The following is a 10,287-nucleotide window of genomic DNA, read 5'->3' as shown; positions in this document are numbered from 1 at the left end:
CGCTAGTGGTTCTGGTGTATAAAATGTGGTTCCCTAGTGTTTCCAGGTAGAAAATATGGTTCCCTAGTGGTTCCGAGGTATAAAATGTGTTTCCCTAGTGGTTACGAGGTATAAAATGTGGTTCCGTAGTGGTTGTGGGGTATAAAATGTGGTTCCGTAGTGGTTCCCGGGTATAAAATGTGGTTCCGTAGTGGTTCAGGGTATAAAATATGGTTCCGTAGTGGTTCCGGGGTATGAAATGTTGTTCCCTAGTGGTTCTGCCGTATAAAATGTGGTTTTCAAGTGGTTCTTGGGTATAAGATGTGGTTCCCTAGCGGTTCCAGTGTATAAAATGTGGTTCCCTAGTGGTTCCAGGGTAGAAAATATGGTTCCATAGTGGTTCCGAGGCATAAAATGTGTTTCCCTAGTGGTTCCGGAGTATAAAATGTGGTTCCCGAGTGGTCCCGGGGTAAAAAATGTGGTTCCCTAGTGGTTCCGGGGTAGAAAATGTGATTCCCTAGTGGTTCCGAGGTATAAAATGTGGTTCTGTAGTGGTTGCGGTGTATAAAATGTGGTTCCCTAGTGGTTCCGAGGTATAAAATGTGTTTTTGTAGTGGGTTCGGGGTATAAAATGTGGTTCCCGAGTGGTCCCGGGGTAAAACATGTGGCTCCCTAGTGGTTCTGGGGTAGAAAATGTGGGTCCTTAGTGGTTGTGAGGCATAAAATGTGGTTCCGTAGTGGTTCAGGGGTATAAAATGTTGTTCCCTAGTGGTTCCGGGGTATAAAATGTGGCTCACAAGTCGTTCTAGGGTATAAGATGTGGTTCCCTACTGGTTCCGGGGTATAAAATGTGGTTCACGAGTGGTTCCGGGGTAAAAAATGTGGTTCCCTAGTGGTTCCGGGGTAGAAAATATGGTTTCCTAGTGGTTCTGAGGTATAAAATGTGGTTCCGTAGTGGTTGCGCGGTATAAAATGGTGTTCCCTAGTGGTTCCGGGGTATGAAATGTGGTTCCCTAGTGGTTCCGGGGTAGAAAATGTGGTTCCCTAGTGGTTCCGAGGTATAAAATGTGGTTGCGGGGTATAAAATGTGGTTCCCTAGTGGTTCCGAGGTATAAAATGTGTTTCCCTAGTGGTTCCGGGTTATAAAATGTGGTTCCCGAGTGGTCCCTGGGTAAAATATGTGGTTCCCTAGTGGTTCCGGGGTAGAAAATGTGGTTCCCTAGTGGTTCGGAGGTATAAAATGTGGTTCCGTAGTGGTTGTGGGGTATAAAATGTGGTTCCCTAGTGGTTCCGGGGTATGAAATGTGGTTCCCGAGTGGTACACATGTACAACCAACAACAATGTCTCCCAGGTAAGAATGTTAACAAGTTACAGGGATACTGTCCCATACACCCCATTCAACATTTCGGAAAGTAGCGAAGCTCGCATAGCCGTAATATCTTTCTGGGTGAAATGGAGGCTAGCGTCACGGGTGATGTATTCCATCTCTTTCAAAACGAACAGCCCACAGTCGTGGCTGCAAAACATGAAGAATATATGCAACAATAAGAATTAATCGTTTACGGAGGTTTCGTAAACTGAAGTAATTGCACGTAACATACATGTTACCTTGTATGGGCCAATCGGCCACTACATCAATGGGGAATGCACTTATATCACTGTCTTTCACCATTCTGAACCATTGAACAAGGTAATCGACCTACAAATCGATAATTTCGTACATTAGGGCAGTAGTCAGCACAAATTAATTAATAATTGACCTACGAATCAAGTTTAGAGTAGTACTCACAAGGGGTTGCACCCTTCTAGAATCCATGCGAGCGACTAGAGAATCGTAAAGAAGGAAGGTACAATGCCCCATATCCAACACGAGAAGAACCCAATGAACCATATCTATGTTAATTGGAATGAGTACTTTTCGTATCTCTTGAAGTGGGATGTTCTGTAGACGATTTACGAATCTGGAACATGCATCGGGACGTTCACATCTTTCGTGAAGTATAAGTTGCTGCAACCAGAAAAAGAAATGTTAGAATTGCTTGCAGCTTCAAAAACAAAAACCATTACTTATAAGTGAATTTAATCTCATAGCTAGATGGGTAGTAAGGCAAATGCATGCTCCCTTTTGTTTTGTTCGCAAACATTCGTCCCGCAAGTTCAAGTAATCCGTTTATACATTAACAATCTACAGAACAGACAATAGGTCAACGAAAAGGAATTTAAGAAGAAATGTGTAGCAACGCATTATTCACTATTTACGTTACTAAGTGAACCATATAACATCTTACCGGAGATGATAACCACCCTCTACGATCGGTTAGTATAAGCAAGTTTTCTTTACACATGTGGTACCCATCACTGTGAATGACTCTGTCACTGTAAATCCAGTAAAAAGTCATCTCCCTCTATGGACCTTTGCTCATATAATTGTACTGAAACAACCTATCTATGAAATTAATCGGAGAAATTAGAATTCCAAAACAATCTAGGTTCTACGAAAATTTACCAAGGTTGTAGCGTGCCAATGCATCAACCTTCATCGCTGCAGGCCCGGTGACATTGCGAAGAGCATAAATGCTTTTCCGCTTGCTTATGACATACGGTGAACTGAGTGCTTTATTAGGTTGTAACCTCCTTCGACGTTGCTTCACATTTTTTTCAATGCTCCCAATCAGTTTTTTATCTTGTTTCTTATTTGATTTCTTACTCTGACTGGGGTTCAAATCAGGACTGTCAAGCAAGATAGTAACAATATTAGCTGCAGCATCCCTAACATCCCGAGTAATTAGGCTATAAATAGAGATATGTTCTACGCTATCATCAACCAAATATTTCCCCATATCATCTACAAAAACACCATCCCCTACTTCCCTCTTAGCAGTCACTATCTCGGCTTCCCCATCCTTATTTTTGGCCTCTCCTTCCCTCTTTCTCGTTATCTTCGTTGGGATATCATTCCCTGACTCCAAACCTTCCCTCTTTCTCGAATCTCTCCCGAACAAATGAGTTTTTATCTCCCTCATTTCACGTTCAACTTTGGTTATCCTCTCCAACAATGATCTCTTTGTAACAGATTCATCTACTTCGGACTTCTCATGTGCCCCACTTCTTCTCCTACTCCTCCTCCTTCTTTCCCTCCCCTGCTCTGCTGCAGTTGGCGCCATTGAATCCCCCACTACAGGCACAATTGGACCCATGCCATCCCCCACTGACCTCTTTGTAACGGATTCATATACCTCAGACTTCCCATGTTCCCCTCTCCCTCTCCTACTCCTCCTTCGTTCCCTCCTCTGATATGTCGCAATTGGCCTCATTGGATCCCTCAGTACAGGCACAGTTGGACCCATGCAATCCCCCACTGCAACCACAATTGAACCAACTGAATCACAAGGAATACTAGCATCGTCGTGTTGATCATCGACTCGAAGTAGAGATTCTTCCCTTGCCATAGCTTCGACCCTCCTAACCACCTGGAATATATTCCATATTATTAATTATAAATACGACTGTAAAATTAACACGAAAGACATACAACGACCAACATGCATTATACTCTCACCTCTGAGGCTTTCACCGTCCCATGAAGAATGCAGTTAATCAACTGTTCATGCTCCATCTTCTTCGTATCCATCTGAACGGTCCACTTAAATAGACACGGATACGCATCAGGACAATTAGGTGCCCATAACGTGGTATGCTCAAATAGCCATACCTGATATCAAACTAGATTAGATCCGTATAAGATAGAAATAAAAAACTATATGCAATGAATAGAAAATTACCTGTAAAATGATAGAGCAACCCAATATATGTCCCTTTCCACAGAGTGCAGCATGTGAATCTAATGATCTGACTAAGAACTCATGAACGGGATAAGCCCATGCAACATTTCCTATAGTCTGCAGATCAATATACGGGAAGAGGCAAGAACATGCCTTCTGGTCCCTCTGCGCAAACAAGATAATGCTGCAGAATAACAATATCAAATGCTTCACAGTCGACTTCACGAAGTCTTCTTTGTCTGAATCCATATCGGCATGAATAACCTTGACCACCTCGTCAAAGGTGGCGATTGGAGCCCCAAACCTCCAACCATCCACACTATCCCTGCTAGACCAATCTAATTGCGGCCTTTCCCCAATCATACTTAAACATAATATTTTCGCTACATCACTAACTAGAAATGGGACTACAATGCCGCCCAAACAAAATGTTTTCCGTTTGGGATCCCATTTATTTACCAATATCGTCAAAATCTTCTTCCGCAACTCCACATCTTCGAGGCCCTCATGCAGAATCAAATCTATAAATGGGGTCTCCTTTATGAAATCCCTATGCGCATCCTGTAACCGAATCTTTTTTAGGGACTCGTGAAAGCATGACAGACTACATCTAGATAAGACATATTTCGCCTGCAAAAAATGGCACTATGAAACAGTGAGATAGAAACACAAGGAGATGCAAACGGAAAATAGAACAGTTACTCACCATAACGAAGATGCAAATAATTGATGGGAAAGATCAACAATTTTCTTAACTTGGTCTGTATCTGTCGAAACCAGCAACAATCACTTCAAACACAATATTAGTCTATTCAAACACAGTATTACTCCATTGAAACAACAAGGATAGAGAAACCATATGTAATCACTTGAAACAACACAGGGCTCCCCAAGTAACTTCAAACAACCATACGTAAAGATCATCAACACCAAATATGACAACCGTAGCTAATCCCTTCAAATTTAAACAATCAAACATCGCTTCAAACAACATACGGCTCCCCAACTCATAGCAACCATAACAAACCGTACGAGACTCATGCTAAACCATTCAAACTTAAACCACCAAAAATCACTTAAAACAACCATAGATATATAGATACTTGAATCAAATTCATAACAACCATCAGAAACATACCATGCAAGCAAGACACAGAAATAGAACCATACTAACATATCATCCATCCATCCATAATAACATATGAAACCCCTATATAACATAACATCCATCAATCCATAATATCAACCACAACAACCATAATAACATACGATCCATATACATGCCAAAAATAGTAAACACATTTTTTTTTGCACAGTAACGGTCTAATGATCTGGGGGCAACAGACGGCGGACCAAGTTGGTGAGTGAAGAAACCTGCTCGGTCAGTGAGGTGACCGCTGTGCCGTAGTCCTGACGGAGAGAGGTGACTGTCGTGGCGTAGTCCTCGCGGAGGATGGAGACCTCGGTGCGTAGCCCAGTCAAAGCTTGCTGAGTCGCCAATTGGTCCTGATGATGGGATTCTAGAAGCTGATGAACCACGGTAAACTGCCCGTCAAGGTACTGACGATGTGCACAAAGCTCATGCGCAACAAACTCCTATGATGCAAAACGCTGACCCGGCTAACGAGGAGGGGGAGCAGGGCCCTGTACATCAAGCTGCATGGCCTTTATAGTTTTAGCATTGAACGTAGTAGAGGGACTAAGGCATTCTTCACCACCTTGTATCAGCATCTCATGCTTCAAAACATGCGTGAGAAGCATCCCGAATGGTAGACTAGCCAAGGCCTTCGTCCTCGTGTCCTCCATGAACCTAAGGAGGATACAGCTAAGGTGAGGGGCCGTGCCACGAAGAAGTCGGTGCATAATAAAAGCCTCAAAAGGCCGGACCATGTCAGCATTGCCTCCGGCGTGATATTGCTCGTCAGAATCTTGTGTAGGACTTTGCACATAGGGCTGAGAGAATTGTACGATACGTTGGTTGAGCCGTCGGTAGGTGGGCCTTCGCAACCAAGCTCCCTATAGGCGGCGACCGGATCATGTATACAGGCGCTAATGTCATCCATATTACCTGGCCAAAAGTAGATTTCATCGCCTGTGGTGGGAAGAGAGACAACTTCACAAAACTTTTGAAGTGTCATATGGATGGTTTTATTGTTTACTCTGGATTGGAAGACCTTCGAATCTCTGTCGAATCTGTAATTGGCATAGAATTGCTTCACGAGAGTCGGGTACGAGTCACAGTGAATTTCGAGAAAATTGACCAATCCAAAGGCCAGAAATAAGGGTTTCACATTAAAATCTTTGAGATTTTTAAAAATGACTTTCCTACCTCGGAGTATGCCTTTCGTTTCTATACGATCGAGGGAGCCGACCTCTACATCTTGATCGTCATAGCCCATATCCTCGTCGGAGACAGGAGGAGTAGGGGAGGGCTCACGGATAGCCTTCCCACGTCATTTGCGGGTGGAAGACCCTTCGTCTACATTCACATTATTCTTTGTTTGCTTAGCGCGCCGCATGACTATAGGAGTTTTGGCTTAGGTGGTTAGAGGGGTTCACAAAGTAAAAAGGGAGCAGCTTCCGGTCCTTATCTGCAGAAAGCAGGAGAATAAACTTGGAGGGGAAGATATTTCAAGTAGAAGATAGTTGAAAAGTTGAAAAAGAAGATACTTCGAACAAAACCATGTTTCATAATGTTCGTACAAAAACCGCTATTTAGAGACTTGGAACAACTTCAAACCAATGTTAGAGGATCCATGAAGCCACAAATACGACAGTTGGAACCACATATTAGAAAGTTCAAACCACAATTACTGGATAGAGGAACTACGGAATCACAAATTAGACCGTTCGAACCACTATTACTAGATAGAGGGTCCATGGAATATTGGTTCCAACTTTGTAATTTGTTGTGTAGGGGTATTTTAGTCAACTCAGCGCTCGCGCACACATATTCACATGGGTGAGAGATAACAATCTTCTCTCTGATTTCTCTTCTTCTTTGCTTCTCCATGACCAAACCCAAAACATCAACAATCTTTAATCATGAATTTTCACAAATCCTATCAGTTAAGAAGCTTGAATTTTAGAAGGGTAGACTTGAATAGATGAATCAAACTAAATCTTAATAGGTGTCGCTAATTTGTGGCAAATCATAACATATGCAGCTAGACACATTAGCTGCAAAATACAAAACTATCAACCGGTTATGTATTCAAGTACAATGGGTCACCCATTGATATGCAGTAGCAACAGAGTATGCTTCCTTTAAAGTCTATACCTTATACTCTGTTAAGGGTTTACTAGGTGATTGCTACTAGAATTTTACTTAAATCAGGTACATAAAATGCGCAGATTCAAGGAAGATGAGAAGGATTATATGGTAGCTGGCCCTATTTCTCCAAAGAAAATAAGAGTAGAGATGTGGCACACATTTTCAATGATACAAACTATCCATCTATTGGTCTCCACCGTATATAGGTCATGCCCCAAAAAATCTTCTCCGTTGGGAAACCCTCCAAATCATTCATATTGCAGAGTGTAAAACCCACAGCTCAGAATATTAAAAAAACCAGTAAAAAATACCACAACCAGAGGGTTAAGATTGTTCGGTACAAGATACTTTTGATCTGTGATTTATCCATTGTAAAGCCAAGCAGATGTGTTTGGATCACCAAACTTCTGGACTCCACTCTTACGTTTGCATGTTTTTTCTACATTGTTCCTTACAACATAATGGGATTAATGAAATAAGCTGGATCACGAGATAGAACGCGAAATGCCATGCAAACTAAATTTCCAGTACTGAACTTGAATGTAAGAAGATTTTATTGAATACTCAGAGATTCTAATACTCATGAACAATAAATTATGCATGGAATTAAGTTCATGAAGAAGCATCTCCACAGACATCACTGCTCCAACTTAAGAACAGATAACATGGTTTCGAAGGAAAACAATCAAATAAGAAAGACATTACAGATAAAACCCCATATAAGTGGCAAAAGAACAGACTAAAGTGCAAGGAGACAGACCATCTCAGTTACTCTTATCTTTTGCTCCTCTTTGGGTTGATTTAAACCATGGTATCCATACAGATGTTGTCTTTTGGTATAGCCTGTATTCGTCAGCTCTGCTTTCTTGTTTTACCATTCGCCGCTCTACAAGCACAGTTACGTATGCCAGGCACATACTGTTAATAAGTGCCCCAATGAAAGTCCATCCTTCTCCCACATTCCATCCTAAGATAACCAATCCCCACCACCACAACTGCTCCCCAAAGTAGTTTGGATGGCGAGAATATCGCCATAGGCCCTTGTCAAGATTAGGCACCAGAGGCACTCCAAGCTCTCTTAATGTGTTATTTCTTTGTACAAACTTAAAGAGCTGGGTGTCCCCAAAGTAAGCAATAACAATTCCACTTATGCAGACACTCATCGCAATAGTATCCCAGGTGTTCCAGGGCTTTTCACTAGAGTGAACAGCATACAGAGGGAGGCATATACCGATCAGAAAGACCTGAAAATTAGTTATTCAAGAGAAAATGCAATCTAAGAAATTTGGATGTATATAGAAAACCAATTATGGGTCAATGAAACAACCATTTTATGTCCAAAATATGTAATGACAAGAAGCTTTAGGCTTCAATCAACAGTAAGAGTTCAATCTCTTCTGTCAAGGCCAATGTTTATTCTTCGCCAAAAAGTACAAAATTGCCAATTTTGCTTCTTAACTGACTGTCATATAGCAGAAAAAAGAACCCCCTTGGCCAAAAAGTAATCGCCAGACTTATTAATGGTGAAATCAAAATAGTTTACATTTACAAAGGGAAATTGCAACAAGTTTAACAAAAGGATAAGATTTTGATTCACACAGAATAACGAATAAGCTAGATGGAGTAGTCATCTTTGTGGGGATAACAAAGGCATGTCTGAACATTAGCTTATAGTCACATTCTATAAACACCCACTAAATGTTTGAGCAAATGCCCAAAAGAATTCCCTGAACAAATAATAATAAGCGAAAATCTCTAACCTTTTTTTTTTTTTTTTGAATTCTAGGAAATAGCCTTCATTTCTCAGCTTTGTTTAAAAACTAATAAACTCATTCATTCGAAAAATAACAAAATCAAATCACCAAAAAAAAAAGGTCAATTCAAGCAACCAATTCTAATAGAAGTAAACCCAGAAAAGCCTTTGAGAAGGAATGTATACCTGCTGTGATAAGTAGACCGCAAAGAACGAAACCCACCACCAGTGCTTCCCATACTGTTTCCTCATATCTGTGAATCTCCAATCCTCCCTAGAACCCCATTGCCATCTCTCCCTCCTAAAATAGTTATGTGTCAATCTGATGGCCCACACCCAAGTAAGAAAAATCACAACTTTCGATCTCACGGCGTCTGATTTCGCAAGAGGATGGCTTGCATAGTAGTGAACAAGCATCACAGGCACCACAGTCCAATACAAATCTATCAACTGCACAAACCAGAGAACACCAAATTGTAACTTAAACTAACAAAACCAAGAAATCGTTGAAAACAATTTTTGGGTTCTATTTGTTGCTTGATGGGTAATCATATTCATACCCAGTTGCTTGATTGGATGAGGCCAATGAGCCAGAAAAGGAGGTCGATGTTCAGAAAAAAGAGAATGTTTGCAAGCAAGAGAGGATGATCAGAGCACCATGTCAAAAGAGAATTGAAATAAGCATAAGATGGAGATGGGTTTTGGTGATTGTGAAGGAAAGTGAGGTAGAAAGTGAGTGAAGGGAGAGGAACAAGGAATGCTATTAGAATGTTCTTCAGATTTCCCATTTCTAAGTAAGAGCATGGAGTCTTTGGAGGGAAGAGAAGAGTCAAATAGGCATTTTATAGGGAATTATATACACACTCCTCTGTTTCAATAATGGAATTCCTCGGTTCTATAAAAGCTTTTCTTATTGGCTATTTGATAGCTTTTTTGGTAATTATGAAGGGTTTTAAAATAAAAATTGGGGTGCTATTATCAAAAGAAAAGAATGCGGGTGTCATTTCCTCAAATAATTCTGGTCTTCACACCAGAATGCGGCACGCGCTCATGCGAAAATAATGGCTTCTAGGAAAATAAGATTTTACAATCATTAACTTTTTGTAAGGTAAATAAAAAATAGAGCAGAGGTTGAAAATTAAAGGGATTGAATAGCTATTGTAAATTTACATGAATAAGTAAGTATTTAATAGCTATATAGAAATTAATGTGTATAAGATAATTAAAATTTTATAATGTATTTAATAGTTAAAGGAAATGACATTTGGTTGGTCGCATAATTTTGTTTCAGCGATTTTTTATAGGGCTGCAACTCGGGTCGGGCGGGTCGGGTTTTGGAGAACCCAACCCTACCCGAGAAATATCTCGGGTCAGGTCGGGTTTTTTCACGTTGACGCATTTTTTTAAGAAAAATTCTTGTTTGGCAAGGCAACTCAACTCATAGAAGTAGAAATTACACTCACAGTACACTTGAATCAAACAATGATGTAATTACACT

General features: G+C 40.8%; 1 protein-coding gene across 1 annotated transcript; it reads right to left on the bottom strand.

The window, feature by feature from the left end:
- Window positions 1-7,621: 7,621 nt before the first annotated feature.
- Window positions 7,622-9,701, bottom strand: LOC143887236 (uncharacterized protein C594.04c-like). The gene is made up of 3 exons (XM_077391347.1): window positions 9,350-9,701; window positions 8,976-9,239; window positions 7,622-8,280 (listed from the first exon to the last, which is right to left on the bottom strand). Exons 1-3 carry the CDS (start codon window positions 9,575-9,577, stop codon window positions 7,801-7,803), a joined length of 972 nt encoding a protein of 323 aa, XP_077247462.1. The 5' UTR covers window positions 9,578-9,701; the 3' UTR covers window positions 7,622-7,800.
- Between the last annotated feature and the right edge of the window lie 586 nt (window positions 9,702-10,287).

The sequence above is a fragment of the Tasmannia lanceolata genome, unplaced genomic scaffold (genome assembly GCF_043159265.1).
Source record: "Tasmannia lanceolata isolate RefF3 unplaced genomic scaffold, GAP_Taslan_0.1 ptg000012l, whole genome shotgun sequence".
In the NCBI taxonomy this organism is placed as follows: Eukaryota; Viridiplantae; Streptophyta; class Magnoliopsida; order Canellales; family Winteraceae; genus Tasmannia; species Tasmannia lanceolata.
This window is presented reverse-complemented; position numbering and strand designations above follow the sequence as displayed.

Bases quoted from the DNA above. Each gene is read 5' to 3' on its own strand.
- LOC143887236 (XM_077391347.1), bottom strand. From the start codon at position 9,577: ATGGGAAATCTGAAGAACATTCTAATAGCATTCCTTGTTCCTCTCCCT. The intron at 9,240-9,349 runs GTATGAATATGA...TGGTTTGTGCAG, and splicing joins TCATCCAATCAAGCAACTGG to TTGATAGATTTGTATTGGAC. The intron at 8,281-8,975 runs GTATACATTCCT...ACTAATTTTCAG, and splicing joins CGGTCTACTTATCACAGCAG to GTCTTTCTGATCGGTATATG.